At 43.9% G+C, this 16,077-nt stretch overlaps 2 protein-coding genes across 4 annotated transcripts in view; one reads left to right on the top strand and one right to left on the bottom strand.

The window, feature by feature from the left end:
• TMEM266 (transmembrane protein 266) overlaps positions 1–16,077 on the bottom strand; it is an 86,810-nt gene that overhangs the window by 60,654 nt on the left and 10,079 nt on the right. The window contains exon 1 of one of the 2 annotated variants that reach the window (XM_059857882.1): positions 1,383–1,601. The exons of the other annotated variant lie outside the window; for it this stretch is intronic. The gene's annotated coding sequence lies outside the window, so the exon portion shown is untranslated. Of the gene's footprint in view, positions 1–1,382; positions 1,602–16,077 lie in introns of those variants that run through there. 2 annotated transcript variants of the gene reach the window in all.
• NRG4 (neuregulin 4) overlaps positions 904–16,077 on the top strand; it is a 46,905-nt gene continuing 31,731 nt past the window's right edge. Inside the window, exon 1 of one of the 2 annotated variants that reach the window (XM_059857888.1) lies at positions 904–1,158. In XM_059857888.1, coding sequence (XP_059713871.1) covers positions 1,059–1,158 — 100 coding nt within the window. In that variant the 5' untranslated portion in view covers positions 904–1,058. The remainder of the gene's footprint in view (positions 1,159–16,077) is intronic. The other variant, XM_059857889.1, reaches the window with a different exon arrangement.

The following is a 16,077-nucleotide window of genomic DNA, read 5'->3' as shown; positions in this document are numbered from 1 at the left end:
TAACCCCAATCTCACATCCAAAGGGGACTTAGAAAAGAAAGCAGTGACATGAACTGCACCTCTAGATTTTACGAAATCTTATTTTTTAGATTAATCCTAAGATTCTGGGGAACGGGCCAGGACACAAACATCAAATATTTGTCCCTCCCTTTTCTTGCTTTCCCAAAGCTGGAAGTGTCTTTGCAATTAAACAGAAGTGTGTTTTCCAGCTCAGAATTGTGTTTTCCTCTTGGGGCTTTAGCGGCTCAGAGTGACCCCAAGATGGGTCAGAAAGTCTCTTTTCCCAGCCCAGCTGTCCAAGAAGGAGTCAGAACTCTTCAGTTCTTGTTCTCAAGGCTGTTTATTGTTTCTTATCTATAAAATTCTTTCTCTGGCCTGCCAAGGTCCGCTCAGCAGGTCAGACAGAGGCACTCTGCCTGCCCCGGGGTGGTGTTATCTTTTTATACTGAAAACTAGGTGTGCAATATTTACCATAGCTTCCCAATACCCATCACCTAAGGTAGACAGTGAGCTTCTACTCTAAACCAATCCAAAAGTGCCACCATCACAGCAGAAGATGGAGGCCAAGAAGAAAAAGGAGAAAGGCTGGACACCCCCAGATTCCTCCATCTTGCCCCCTGAACCCACATTCTAAAAACCCCAAAAATCTATTTTTCACCCTGTGAGAAACTAATTATTATTCTACTTAGACTTTCATGGCTTGCAGATCCTCATATAAGGTTGGTAATTTTTTCCATGGGTCATAATCAAAGCCACAGATGTTTTGGGCACTGTGCCAAGATCTCTGAAACCCCCCCCCTGGCAGGGGCTGGGGCAATCCAGGACAGCCAGAGGGATGTGCTGAATTCCGACATTCTCCAGTTGTGCTTTCCAGCTCGGCCGGGGCTCCGAAGCGCCTGCGAGCAGAGGCAGCAGCACCAAGGCAGGCCAGCCCCTCCGGCTGGAGCTGGCAGCTCTGCAGGCAGAGTTTGCTCCCCCCGGGGCCGAGGGAGCCGCTGGCAGCGGCAGCAGCTCCTCTGCAGGGAGCAGAGTCCAGCTGCAGCCCGGGGATCGCCACCATGCCCCACGGAGCTCCGCGGGCCGGGCCGGGCGCAGGGAGAGCCGGGGCCGGAGCTCCGCAGGACTCCCGGCAGGACTCCCGCAGCACGGGCGCTGAAGGTGAGTAAGCGCTGGGGGATCGCCGGTGGATAGCTGATCTAGCGAGCTCAGGAGACAAGTCAGGAGGTGCAGGAAGAAGACAAGAGATGTAACAGGTCGTGTATATGTATCTATCTGTCTCTAAATGGATTACTGTGATTCATGCTTCTTTCCAGGCTTTATGCAAGCAACAGAAAGAAGTATCTTAACATATACTGGTATTCTGCAAAACCATATTTTTTTACCTTCCACTCCACCTCATCCATCTGTTTTTAACTTCCTTTAAAAAATTCACATTTCAGAGCAACATAACTTGAAACTTCCACAAGAAAGTTCTTTGCAGCTGAGTGGTGTTTAAAGGCAGCAGGGATCAGCAGGGAAATTTTATTCTTTTAAACTTCTCTCCTGCTTGCATTCCTACAGGATTTTCCTGTAGGTGAAGTGGAATGACATTGCTCTTCTCCCTGCCAACAAAGATAGGCAACTTTGGGGTATTCCATCCATCACCTGAGTGAAAATTTTTCCATGCAGCCCTTTCCCCACCTAACATACTAAATGTTCAGTAGACAAAAAAGCCTCATCTCTCATAGTCTCATCTGATGGAATTACTAACTGGTCCAGAGTTTTTGGCTTTTCTCCCCACTTTGCAGAATTGCGAGTAGGCAGCACACAGCACTCAGTGAGCTGCCACTGAGCATGGGCCAAGCCCAACCCCTGAGAGCTCAGCAATTCTGCTTGTGCCCTGGTGGGTTTTCCAGGTGAGATGGCTGCAGCAGGAGCACAGCTTCCAAAGTTTAACAGAAACAGTTTGGAAGGGAGTTCTGACAGAAAGTAAAGAATTGTCCCGCTAGTTTCTAGTGGAAGCTTTCAAGCAGTGTAACAACCAGAAACACTCACTGCACTAAATGACTGAATCTCCTATGTACCAAGAAGACAGTGCAATCTGATGGGAAGCATGTAAGTTTGCAACTGGTAGCCCAGCTTAAAACGTGTGGGATGCCAGCTCTTCACCCCTCTTTTGCACTGAAGGGAGTTGTACCCCAACCACTGAGCTCCTTCTGAGGCAACACCTTCAAAATGCTTCCAAGTGCTGTCCTTGCCTTGCCAGCCCTTCAGCTTTGCTGTTCTCTGCACCCTCACTGCCCATGCCCGTGCTCCCAAGGCTCCTGGCAGATGCCCTTGGGCTGGCTGTGCTCTTCCCCCTCTCCTGGGCAGGGCACTGGCAGTCGCCTGCTCCCAGCCCCTGCAGGCGCTGGGGTCATGCCCTGCACTCGAGCAAAGGTTCCTGCTGCTGGCCTTGCCCAGCCACATCCTGCCCCTGCTCATCTGTTAATGTTTACATCGACCTATTGTCAGTCACCACACCTTGGCAGGAGCTTGCTGACAGGAGATAAAATCTCGCTGAAACAACAAAAAGCACAGAACAGAGTTTGGAAAGCATATGCTAAATCACAGCACATGGCATACATACACTAAGCTAAAACAAAAAACAAAACAAAACTCCAATAGCAGACTTAAAAAAAATAAAATCTGCACTCCACTGGTGCATGAAAACCATGGCTTTTAGCATTGATTCAAGCACAGTCTTACAAAATATGTGTCACAATGTAGTGGGCCCAATTGGGGGTGGGGAGTAGGAAGATTATTTAATTTAAGCCTTTTGCACCAAAGTCCCTACTAACTTGTACCCTATTCAGCTGAGCTGAAGTCAAGACATGATTCAGAGCTGTTTGCTGCACTTGCTCATGTTCTGAGGCATATTATCATGAATCTGTAAGCTCCTGTGCAAAATTCAGATACTACCTGAAGCATCCAAGTTTGTGCCCTTACAAGGCAGCCACAAAACCAAATTCTGACACGTTCTTGTAATAAGTCCCCCAACAGCAGTTTAAGAGAGCTGGGCAGGCTCATAGTTTGCATTCAAAGGAAATAATGCCACAGGCCCCACTCAAGGAGACACTGCTGTTTCTGTCAGGTGGGGTTTGTGTTCTCACCAGCTCCATCTCCTTCCTCTGCTCACACCCCATCCATCAAAAAAAAAAAAGCAGTGCAGGATGGCTTCCCTGATACAGGTCATAGTACAGCTCCAAAAAAATAGCTGTGCCAGCAAAGTGAGAGTGCAGGGCAAGGCACTGTGCACAGCCAAAGAAACAAAGCACACAGAGCAGAAAGACTAGATCAGAAATACTCCAAGACGATGTGCAGAGCCCTGGCCACTGGCAGTGTCCAGCTGGAGCAAACACACAGCATGAAATCACTGAGGAGACTCAGGAAGGGGTGCAGAGCAGGAGGGCAGCTCTGGGGTCTTTCTCCTTCTGTGTCACACTGGAGATTTTTACTCTGAATCTAGTCCACATCAAGAAACAGAATTTGCTTCCTTTGTGCAAACAAGTTATATCTCAGTCTATACACTGAAAGCCTTACACACTTTGAAGTGTAAATGCCAGTGATGGCTGCTCGTGTGCCAGCTGGGCAATCCTAGGGATGTCAGGAGCTATTCAGAAAAACAGGAAGAAAAGAAATAATCTGAAATAAGAGTAAGGAGAGTAGGGGAAACACCTAAACAGACATTACCCCCAATGCTTTCCAAGTGAAACAGCAAGAGTGATTTACACATTGAGCTCTTGGGAATTAGCCAAGCCAGATTTTTTGGTGATGAACACCAAGGATATCATCCTGAGGATCACCACAAACCTGATGTGATCACTCACTGCCACTACTGCAAGTTGCATTTCTCCAAGAACTGAAATTCCCAGGCCTGCTGGGATCACAACTGCTTTTGTCCTGAGAATGTGAATTAGCTCCAATCATCTGCATTTAGAAAGTTTAATTGGTCCTATATGCCTAAACTGTTCCCTTCAGGAATCCAGGAACTTGTACTTCTGAAGGGGAAAACCTGACAATTTTGCAGCCATGGTTCGAGCACTTCCTTGCTTTACTTTGGGTTAAACAAAACTGGTTATTCTTTTTCCCCCAACAGGAAAAATCACAGGGTATGATATTAAAAAAAAAAAATTGATTAAATTGACCTTCCGTAATGCCTTATGTAAGACAAGAATTTGCTGAGGTATTAGATTTGTCAAAAAATTATGAATGCAGAGATGCCACACAGAAAACAAGCAAGCAAATTAACTTCCTTAATCTTTAACACTCCTGTGCAGTGTCCAAAAGAAAAGAGGCACAAGAAAAGGAGCTTTTTATTTCAAGGAAGAAGGGACATTTGTACTTTGCATCTTTTTCATGGAGGGACTGACAGGAAAGTTTTTAAATACACACAGAAAAAAAAAAAAATGGAAAAACTCCTCCATTGCAGGAAAGGTATTTAGATTGGGAAAAAAAAAAAAAAAAAAGTCAGGCATTCACAAATTAGGAAATGGTAGATTTGCACTTGCTCATGCAGTCATAATTCTATTCCCTTGTGGAATCAACTCTATGCTGAAATTAAGCAGAACACTGTTCAAGGAAAAAAACCCCAGCATGTAATTATGTAACTACATACCCTCATTATTCCTAAGTGGACTCTCACTTTCTAGAGAGAAGTCTAGATGGGCCAAAAGAGAGAAAAATCATCTTGTGCACAGTTAGTAATCTCATCACAAATGCAATATGATCATTGGCTAAATCCTGAACATTTCAGTACTGCAAATCTGGAGTACAGAACAAATAAGAATAGCTGGAACCAAGCCTTCAGAGGAGGATTAATCCAAAACAGGCTCTGAGGAGAGCCCAGTCAAGCCCACCCTCTTCCAAGGAGCTTGCAGGTGTGCAGCTCATGGCACTTCCAGACCAAAAGAAACAGGAGGAGCTGCTCTGTTTTGGAAGGTTATAAAAAGACTCCACTCATGCTTCTTCCTTGTGCTTTCTCATTACATGGAAGCTGGGGAGGAGGGCAGGGATTGTGTAGCAGGCCTCCAGCAGGTTCTGTGACCTGCAAATGCTCTAGCATTAAAAGGCTTTCAACACAAGAGCTGCCCACAGCTCCTCTGGGCTCTCATTCCGCTCATGCTGCGTGGTGCATACTGGCACTGCTGGAATTCATGTTCTCACACACTCCCAACATTCTCAGAAAAGGCACAGGTCTGGCAGGTGCTGCAGGAACTCACCGTGTTGCTAGTTCAGAAGATGCCACAGGGCAAAGAAAAGGTGTTCTCTGCACTGAGGGCCTTCTGTTTGAGGAAGTTTAATACCACGGCAAATACTGAGAGCAATAAGGATCTCAAAGATGTGCAAAACTTCCATCCACAAAGGCTATCCAAATAGCAAGCTTGCTCTTAGCTCCTCAATAAATAAAAGGCATTCCTTCAGCCAGAGTATTCATTTGATCTCTTTCTCTGGAGTAATTCCAAGCATGCCATTTCCCTTTCCATTTTACCAACTGCTTGTATTTAGCTGTAATAAAGTGGTGATCCCCACAGTTATCTATAGCTCCTGCACGTGGTGGAAAAGATCCCCACAGGGGAAAAAGAACACCACAGGGTTCTTGAGTCCAGAGCACAAACAAAAGAGAACAATCACATAGCTAAGAGGTCCCTTCACAGATTTGTCTGGGCCTCCTCAGGAAGGGAGAGCCCTAAGCAGGCTATTCCCAGCAGGACTGGGCACAGGGCTCACAGCACTGCCCTGCACACCTGAGCATCCCCTGCTCTGCTCACAGCTGCAGCCGGGGAACCTTGGCTGCAATGTGAGGTCAAACCTGACCTCAGAGAAGCACCTGGGCCAGCCAGGGCTCCGGGGAGATGATTGCTGTGCTCAGCACAGCACTGGGATGGAAGTGGCACCGCGGGCTCGGGCACCCGTGGGTGCTGCTCCTGGGCTCAGCCCTGGCAGCTCAGGATCAGTTTGCATTTGAAATGTGCCACTGCACGTGCTGATAGCAAGGAGCCTGGCATCAACAACTCTGCTGGACTGAAAACATCTGGTCTGGGAAACTCAATGACTCTGGACTCAGCACAGAGTCCGGTGATCGTTCGCATGAATTTCATAACACAAGCATTCCCCCCACAAACCATGATTTTTTGTGTCACAAATTCTGTTTCTCAAAAGAAACAAACAAACCCCCTCAAACAAAAAAACATGTGCACACGCCCCCATCTGAAACCCAAAGTTGGGTTTATATTTCCTTGGCTAAAAACAACTGCATTTCTGAATTTAAACGTTTGGGAATGACACTAACCTAGTAAAGCTGCATTAAACCAAATTGTTACTACTGGAAGCAAATCAACTACCAATTCAGTTTCAAAGCAGTTTGGTTTGCTTTTGTCTGTCAAGAGTCAACTCTTGGATGTTGTTTTTAGTTCTCTTTTCCCCACTCCCTGGAAGTGCAGTGAAAAGCCAAACCAGAAACCTGCAGCCACATCTTTTTGTTTTCAAGCAAAGAAAGATCAGTCCAGCTGCTCTTTAGAATAGTGTAGTAAAACATATGTTCCCTTTTGAACATGCCAGAATTAATGTTTTTAGGCCTGTTTAGATACCTGGCAGGTCATCTCTGACTAGATTTGAGTTTATCACACATGAACCTAATTTTTGCAGCCTATTGATGGCTTTTCAGGGAAGAACAGAAGTCCATTTGAATCCAACAGCAAATTTTATTTGGAGGGAGCTGGACATTCACTCAGGCTTTTGACAACAGCAGCAGAGTAACACAAATCCTTGAGACACCCTGAGTACAAGGTATGTGTCAGGTCAGGGCAATCTTAGTCATGTGAAAGCACCAGTGTCTGTCACCACCTGGCAGAAGAACAGACAAAACTCACTACATTTTAATTTTCATCCACCATATGTGCTGCCCATCTTACTTGGAGCTTAACTCTTGCTTGACTTTCTGATCATACTCTCAGATTAATGTAACTTTGAGATTGTCTTTCAGCCATTAGCCTTCAACCTTAAGACTCTTCCTCAAGCTATCAATTTTAATTTTCTCCAGATCCTGGGCATAATGGATTCTGGAATTAAAGGCCTTTAGAAATTTTAGACGTATCCTCTGGTTTTCTAGAGAACAATGTCAACAAAGATACAAAACATTCACAATACTACAATAAGAATGGGAGAAAGTACAGAGAAAATATCAAAGAAATTGTTGGCACCTCTTGAAGCTGAGGATTTCAATGCATCTTGCCAATTACGACTCTGAGGCCCATAAATATTATGTTTCTAGCTAGGAAGGAGAGTGAGAAGTAAGTTCTTTAGACCAATTCTGTTTTTCACATCATTAGCTGTACAGAATCAAAAGAAACCTAACTAGACTGGTACTAAATCCAGTTATTAGACAAATCAAAACAAGCATCTGAAACCAAAGATTTCATTCTAAGAACCAACTAAATCACAAATATGTTTGTGAGAAATATCTGTTTTGTCATTCCTGGAAAGTATTATGGGCAACCTTCCAGACAAAATGCAATAACTTTATATGAATTTATGGCTTTACTGTGTATCTTAAAAGCAAGTGTATAACAATTAGCCCATTGATGTGAAATTTATTGCTCTTCGCTTGGACAGTGTTATGCTTTGTAATTCAGCTTTTGGAAACAAACAACCCAACTGTTTTGAATGCAAATTTACAAACAGTTGCAGCATTTAATCCTGGTGATGTACTCCAGGATAAACTCCACTCTGTAAAAACACACTAAAATTCTTGAATTCACATCTTGTCTTGTCCTTCAGAGGCAAGTTATCTCACAGAGGTATGGGGACACAACAGCTGGACTGCTTTTGGCTGGCAGAGTCTTTTCTGATCACTGGGAGCCTAAAGGGCAGGATTTACCCATCTTATGCAGCAGGCAGAGTGCTGACAGCCATTATTTAAGGTATGCCTGGTGTTTAACCAGGTCACCCTGCTACCCTCAGCAGGTGATGGAATGCACTTATGCAAATTAGAGGCCAGGTTTCTGCCACAAAGTACTGATGGTGAGAGACTGGGTCCAAGCTGTGAGCAAGCAGGCCCAGCCCAGACAGAAGCACCTGGAGCCAAGGCCAGCCAGGGCAGCCCTGCCAGCTGGGGCAGATCCCCTGCAGCAGTGTGTGCCTTCCCCTGAGCTCTGACTCCATCACACACACACACACACAGAGCCAGGGATCCCCTGCAGCAGTGTGTGCCTTCCCCTGAGCTCTGACTCCATCACACACACACAGAGCCAGGGATCCCCTGCAGCAGTGTGTGCCTTCCCCTGAGCTCTGACTCCATCACACACACACACACACAGAGCCAGGGATCCCCTGCAGCAGTGTGTGCCTTCCCCTGAGCTCTGACTCCATCAGAGGGACACAGAGCCAGGGATCCCCTGCAGCAGTGTGTGCCTTCCCCTGAGCCCTGACTCCATCACACACACAGAGCCAGGGATCCCCTGCAGCAGTGTGCCTTCCCCTGAGCCCTGACTCCATCACACACACACAGAGCCAGGGATCCCCTGCAGCAGTGTGTGCCTTCCCCTGAGCTCTGACTCCATCACACACACACACACAGAGCCAGGGATCCCCTGCAGCAGTGTGTGCCTTCCCCTGAGCTCTGACTCCATCAGAGGGACACAGAGCCAGGGATCCCCTGCAGCAGTGTGTGCCTTCCTCTGAGCTCTGACTCCATATCACACAGAAACCCAGGGATCCCCTGCAGCAGTGTGTGCCTTCCCCTGACCTCTGACTCCATCACACACACAGAGCCAGGGATCCCCTGCAGCAGTGTGTGCCTTCCCCTGAGCTCTGACTCCATCACACACACACACACACAGAGCCAGGGATCCCCTGCAGCAGTGTGTGCCTTCCTCTGAGCTCTGACTCCATCACACACACAGAGCCAGGGATCCCCTGCAGCAGTGTGGGCCTTCCCCTGAGCTCTGACTCCAGTTCTGAGTCTGAACACTTCACAGGGACACACACATGGCCAGCAGATGCTGGGAGCCTGCCTCGTCTGACCACTGCAAACTGAACAGATAAGGCAACAGTTCTTCCCTCTGGAGCTGGAAAAGGGATAGGAAACAAGGGCTCTTTTTTACTAGAAGTAATTGATTCCTTAGTTATTTTGTGAGGAATACAAAAAGGATCAGTGAAGTATGCAAGAGAAGTACTTTCTGAAAATGTTAAAAAGCATTTGATCTGCACAGGCATGCAGAATTCCTTTAGAATGAAGTTATTTGCTTATTCATGTAAATACATATTAACATGCATTCAGCTACTGGTAATAAAATAAACCATACACGGAAAGTAAAAATGTCCAATTTATCTTTTTCCCCTCTCAAGAATACCTAACACCACCATCCCTGCCCAGCCCTCATCTTTTTCAAACTCTGCAAGAACAGAGAGGACTGATATTCTTGTCACATGAGGAAATGCAGAGTATCACAAGCTACTGAATAAATTTCAAAGAAGATGCAGGAACACCCACCCATGCACTCCCTTTGATTTAGAGGGGAGAACTGTCAGCTTGTGCTCTTCCTCTGATAGTGTCAGCATCAAAATAAACTTAAAATCAACCTCCCAATTGCTAAAGGCTCACAAAGTTCACTCTTCACTAGAAAATTCATCTTATTGTGATCCAAAACTGTGAGCTTAGAACCAGCTTTTCCTGTGGGACACTAATTTGGTGCTACTGTTAACATACTAAGAAATCCATGTTGTGAATCACTGAGGATGGTACTCTGGGATTCAGATATAAAATGTACCTCACTATTCCCTCAGGCTTCTGCAATGCACTTTGAACCATGGCCCTAAAGACACGTGGTAAAACTACAGCCCCAGAAGAACATGAGCAAGAGAGGCCCAGAGCAGTAAGAACAGTCATATCTTACAGGCAGATAAAATATGCACCATGGTTCAAACAGAAGTGTTAATGCTCTGACGCTGCCTCAGCTGTTTGGATTTCAGTGCCTGAATGCCACAGCAGGTGCCTTCATAGGACCAGACCTGGCTTCCTGGACCCCAGCTCTTCCTTTATGGAGGAGGAAAAGAATGAGGAGAGAGGAAAAAAACCACCAAAGAAACAAAAAAAGAGAACTTTCCTGCCTTAGGAAAGTTTTGGCAATCAATTTAGAGGAACTGTAGTGATAAGACACAATGATAAGGGAAAGCAAACTAATGAATCTAGCAGCACATGGATCCAGGCTGGGAGCTGGTCTTCCTGAAGTGTTCCCAAGAATCCCAGAGGTTCTGCCCCTGCAAGCTCCTGCTGCCACTGACAACAGCCAGAAAGTTCAGGGCAGGGACTGGCACAGAGAGGGACCTGCCCTCAGCTTCTCCAGCAATTCCACGAGTAAACTTTGGAGTAACTGCTCTACCCAACACTTATCAGATCACAGCAAAATGGGAAGAAACAAACAGCATATACAAACCTCTCATGTATTTTCAATTAAAAGTCATGCATGTTAATTCCTAGGCTTCTCTTTCAATATACAGCCATAGTTGTTCATTTGCAGTTAGGGACATGATGGAGAAATCTTATTCTCATTTAAAATGCCTGGCACTAACTTCAAATCAGACCTCAGTGGCTTTTGCCAGTGTATTAAATAATTATAACAAATATCTATTAAAGGAGATACAATACTTTTCTGTGAACACTTCTATCACAGTGTCTGCTGGAGAAATGTACAATGGACACTTATGCAACAAACTCTGCTACCCTAGAGCTCAGCACAGGCAGTATATAAAACACGTGTCTTAAAAGGCTTTGTTTAGTAACTATTTTCTTCAAAACAGAAGATCATAAAGAAAACAGGAGACCCCAACCACACTGCCACACAAAAAAACCCTCTGTCCTCTATCCTTCAGTATTCAGTGGCACCAAACAGGCAGAAGAGCTTTGGCCACTGTGTGACCCAAGGCAGCAGCCATCCTGTCACCCTCCTCAGCTCTACTGCAGCTGTATCTTATTTAGTACTTCAAGTCCCATGACCCATATCCAATAAGGAGGTTCTGTCTAATACACTGAGCAGATAAAAGGATCCTTTTCAAGCAAAGGTTATGCAATGGATCCATACTGCAATGCAAGCCCCAGAACAGTAAACAAATGTCAAGATATAAATAAAGCACATTTTTGCTCTTCAACCTGTAACACGACCAGTCACCTGCTTGTAACAGAACTGTGTTACAGCTGCAAATATAGACTTTTGTTAAGATTTATCAATTCATCTTTATCAAAAATTAAAAAAAAAACAAAAACAAAAAAACCCAAACTACTTTACCAGTATATTCATTAAACATTTTTAGGATATAGGAAACTCAAAAGCATTTTAAAACAGACAGATGAGAGCAAAGAAGCTACATCTGTATTAGCTTTCTGGATTAGCATCATGAAGAGCTGGTGAAACAGCTCTGAAAATTTTCAGAAATGTTTTGTGTATCACCATTGCAATAACCCCTCCAAACCAACCACTATCTGCTAAACAATCTATCAAACTCAGCTGAAGACTCCCCAGCACCTTCAACAGAAGGCTGAGGAAAGCTACTGAAAACATACTGAAATCATAGCTGAAAACATACTACCTCACTAAACACAAAGCCCAAGATCACATAGGAAACAGATGCTAATATCTGGATCAGTATTCAAGTTTCTGACTTCTGGTCTAGCATTCTGTTGATAAAAATCCTGCCACTTTCCAATAGAAAGAAAAGCCTCAAGTACTGGAAGTGTAGGTTGTTGAGGTTTTTTTAGATACATATGGAAAATATTCCAAAAATATAATTTATTGCTCTTGAAATCTTATTTGAATCAGAAATATAAAAATCCAAATCAATAGAAATTTTCCAATAAACCAAGAATATCTGTGAGGTATTAAGATGATGCTGGCATCAGGTGAGAGATTTACTGCACCTGTCACTGTAAAACCAAGCACTAGAAATGAGACAATCTGCTGCAAAGATCAATACAGGACTTAAAGGGGCAATATCTCGTGAGCCTTCATTTCTCATCTTCATAGCTCCAAAACACTGGTCCTTGGTAAAACATTCCCTTGTATAATTGTTCTCACTCAAAACATACACTTTCAAAACAATGTTAACAATTGACAGGTTATGAACAGTGGAGGGTAGAAAGCTTTCAGATGGTCCCAGGCATCTGCTCTCACTGAGAGCTGACAAAATCCACTGCAAACTCCACTGCAGCCCCAGATGGGAAAGGACAACCAGAATCCAAAGATTTTGAAATGAACAGAAATGAAACACGGAAATGAACACAAGAAAGTTAGCCCATACTTTAGTTATTCACATGCTACTTAGAGACACGTTAGGTGATTTAGAATGTGGTTTTTGAAGTGACAGAACCCCTGCTCCAAAGCACTGAATCTAATCGGAGGCATTGTTTGCAGTAATAAGATCACACCGTTTGGAACAAGTGTAGATTATACAGCTTATCAACAGAGGCTGGTTTAATGGACCTACCACACTGATGCTGAACTGAGGGCCTTTCAGGAGAAACTGCAGGACAGACAGCTTGAGAAACAGGGAGTGCTTCAGGATAGGAAAATTTCTGTCTTGACAGGAAGATATTGACAAGATATTTCATTAACAAGTAATTTCAAGAGGCAGTAATGTTGGAAACGCTCTTCTACAAAACAGAGAGATGTCCAAAGGAAGTGAGATGCCACTCAGCAGTAGTGTCAGGCAGCATCCAAAAGGCAAAAACACAGGCAGGCCAAAATACAGTTCACCCTCAACCAAGAGCAGAATCCTTCAGGAATGTGATGGGACCAAGGCAGCCACTGGGATGAGATCAGATCAGGCATCCCCACACTTTACTTACATTTCACCAATGCCCTGCCCACTGCTGCAGGCTGAGCACACAGCTGGAGGGCAGAATTATTTTCTCCTGCTTTTAACAAGAACCCGAGCCTCGTTTCAAAATCTGAAGGAATAGTTGTACTCCAGCATGCTTTGTAACTGTAGCATGCATCACATTTCACTCGTACAAGGGGTCAACCCATTCACCTTCCATCAAACTGATATGCCTCCCTTTGTTCTGGAGAAAATATATGGTGAGCCATAAAAACAAAACACACAGACACATCTCTCCCATCTCTGTTTTCAGAGGCCATGGCTAAGTGAAAGAAAAGATTGCTTTACTGAGTCCAGGCCAAGAGCTTTCCTCTCTGGATTAGCACTCAGGATTACCACAGTTTGTGCTGGGCTTTGGGACTAGTTGCCACTGCCCAGTTTAAAGCAAACTCAGGTACAGCTGCACAAACTGCACTCTGCAATGCAGCACAAAATTAACTATTTAACTTAAACCCAAATCCATTTTCCCTACTTACTGTAAAACAGCAGCTGATGAACTATGGATCTGGCATTTGCTCACATGCAATAAAATTTGCTGCAAGTATCTAAAAATACACTTCCTGGCTGGCAGCCTAAGGAACAATCAATGAAAGTTCAAGAGGTGCATTTCACAGTCCAGATGTTCTCAAACTCTGCTCCACTGACAACTTACAGAGACGGCTGGTCACACTGTGCTGACTTTTCTCCTCTTTGTTGTCCCAGCTTGTGTCCAGAAGACGAAAAGCACATTTGAAATTCTTTAAATATTTCTCCTTAAACATCTCCTTTTCCTACAGTTAGCATAAAAATATCACAGCAAATCAATGGGATAAGAGGCTATCCCAAAGACAGCTTGGTGGAAAGTACAAATCAAACTCAAAGCTCTGCAGCAGGATGAACTTAATGAGAGCTCAGAAGGCAGAAAAATTAGAGGATCCACATGTGCATACACACATTATAGATAATGACAAGAAGTCCACCTGGCTGAAATGCTTTTCTTAACCCCACCTACTCACTTTGTCAGCAGATACAGTGTTGAAATTTGTGAAAACTGGAGAAGGGAAAGAGAGCTTACCTCCTTATTTAAGGATAAAACATAGTAGGATTTTCTAGGTAAATAAATTGTAATAGTGGACAGTGTTACTCGATCTTATTTCATTAAAAACCCATGCCTGAATGATTTCCTCTAACACTTCAGCTGTATAATATATAACTTATAAAAATCAGTTATAAATTATTATATAAATACAAAACTGTATCTCAGAAAGAAGATGAAAACTAATTTAAACATGCTTATCCATGCACCAAAACAAACACAAAACTATCAAAACTGACAAAAATCTCAGCTTGAAAACACTGCCATACTCCTTGCACAGGGGATACAGAAACTCTAGCTATGGACATACAAATGTTGCCATCCATCCTTTCATCTGGATTTTAAATTAGCAATTAGCAACTGGAACACCTTTGACACCACACACCACGACAGGCAAGAAGGGAAGCAGCTTGGTCCAGCTCACAGGTCCAGCAGCTGCTGCTGCTCCATACAGACCTGCCCTTGCTGGAATCACAAGAATGCTCATAGTTCAGTCCTTAGAGGGAAAAAGGAATGGAATGTTTAGCTTGATACAATGAAAAATCATTAGAAATTACATACTATGCAGCTCCATTGCCCTTAGCAGAGACACTGAAAAACAGGTCATGTATGGCACCTCTTACACACCATTTTTTATTTTGAGCTTGGCTTGCAAGTCCTTTGTCTCTCCCTTCCTTGCAAAGGCACACAAATCTGGGAGCATACCCAGAGCAGCCTCTGAGGCTCCTCTGCTGCATTTTCCAGGGAGCAGCCCTAATCTTGCCAAGTCAGAAGAATCACCAATCCATCATTTCTGCTAGCATGTTACAGAGCAGAGGACTGAAGCAAAATTCTAATATTCAGTGCTTTTCCATGAAAAAAGTGCTTTGCAACTTAACTCTGCTCCATCTTTCCTTCCCTGAATAAAACTTCTGCCCTTGGTTTTATGTCTCTGCTTCAGACACAGGGCTGCTTGATGATAGCAGAACATGCATTACATTCTGTGATTTCTTCAATCCTAAATAACCCAGACAAACTCCTTGCTTTTAGTAAAACAATTGTATGCACTACAATTTCTCCTTGAACACCAAAACTCCAACTCTTGCCCACTAGGTCACTGAATTGTCAAGCAACCATTTTAAATGTAAGCCACAGCACTCTATCCAGGTACTCAATTTCTGGTGTGAACAAGAATTTGTTTTCACCTGGAGGTTCATGTGTCTGCAGCACAGGTCAACAGCTTCATGCACTACACAAACCTTTCAGCCAATATTCTGCTAGCAGATTCCTTTACAGATAGGCTTCTAAACCAACCCAACTCAAAGCTATTGCTGTGGCTAAATATGGGGTTCATATAATATGGGGAGAAGTGATTTCCTTAACTCACCATCAGTCTTGTTGTCTGAGGGGTTTCTGAGATCATGGATGCTGCTGCCTTGGTCTCTATTTTTCACATGTCTTTTGGCAGACATATAGAGCAAGACAGATTCCTTTATGTATGATAAATGCTAAAATCACTGCCATCTCCTCAGGGAAGGCAGAGTGCTGATCACAGCTCAAATGGGTATTCAGCTCATATGGAAAATACAACTTCCCTACTGCAAGGCAGGTTGATCTTCTGCAGGCTAAACAGTCACAGATAGAGAATATGTGGTTTGATTAGCTGACTACCCTGCACTTCATAAAAAAATATTACTTCGGGTGGGTTTGATCACTTTTGTTGTCCTTTAAGGCAGTAATTTTATCACCTTACTGCTTTTCTTTTAAACTGCATCTTGGGAAAAAGAAAGTAAGACAAAACCCAGACGAGAAAGGTCTGTTCATCATCACCTGCTCCCCAGCTGTACAAAACAGAGTACTGTAGCACTGGGGATTCTCCCAAGTGGACAGTCACCTCCAAGCACAAGCTTACAGAAATGAATGCCCAAGGAACCTGCAAACTTACCTGAGCTCATATTCTGACCATAAAAATTACCAGCTATTGACACTGCAGTCAATAATTTCATATTACACCTTGGGATCGTTAAGGATTAAAAAGCATAAGTAAATATTCATACAGCAGAAATACTCTCTCTCCTCTAGATAAGCAAAATAAGGTGTGGTGTGTGACACAGAAAGACATGGCATTTCTC

Source organism: Haemorhous mexicanus, chromosome 13 (assembly GCF_027477595.1).
Source record: "Haemorhous mexicanus isolate bHaeMex1 chromosome 13, bHaeMex1.pri, whole genome shotgun sequence".
Taxonomy (NCBI): domain Eukaryota; kingdom Metazoa; phylum Chordata; class Aves; order Passeriformes; family Fringillidae; genus Haemorhous; species Haemorhous mexicanus.
The sequence above is the reverse complement of the archived record's forward strand: the minus strand, read 5'-3'. Positions and strand labels throughout refer to the sequence as shown.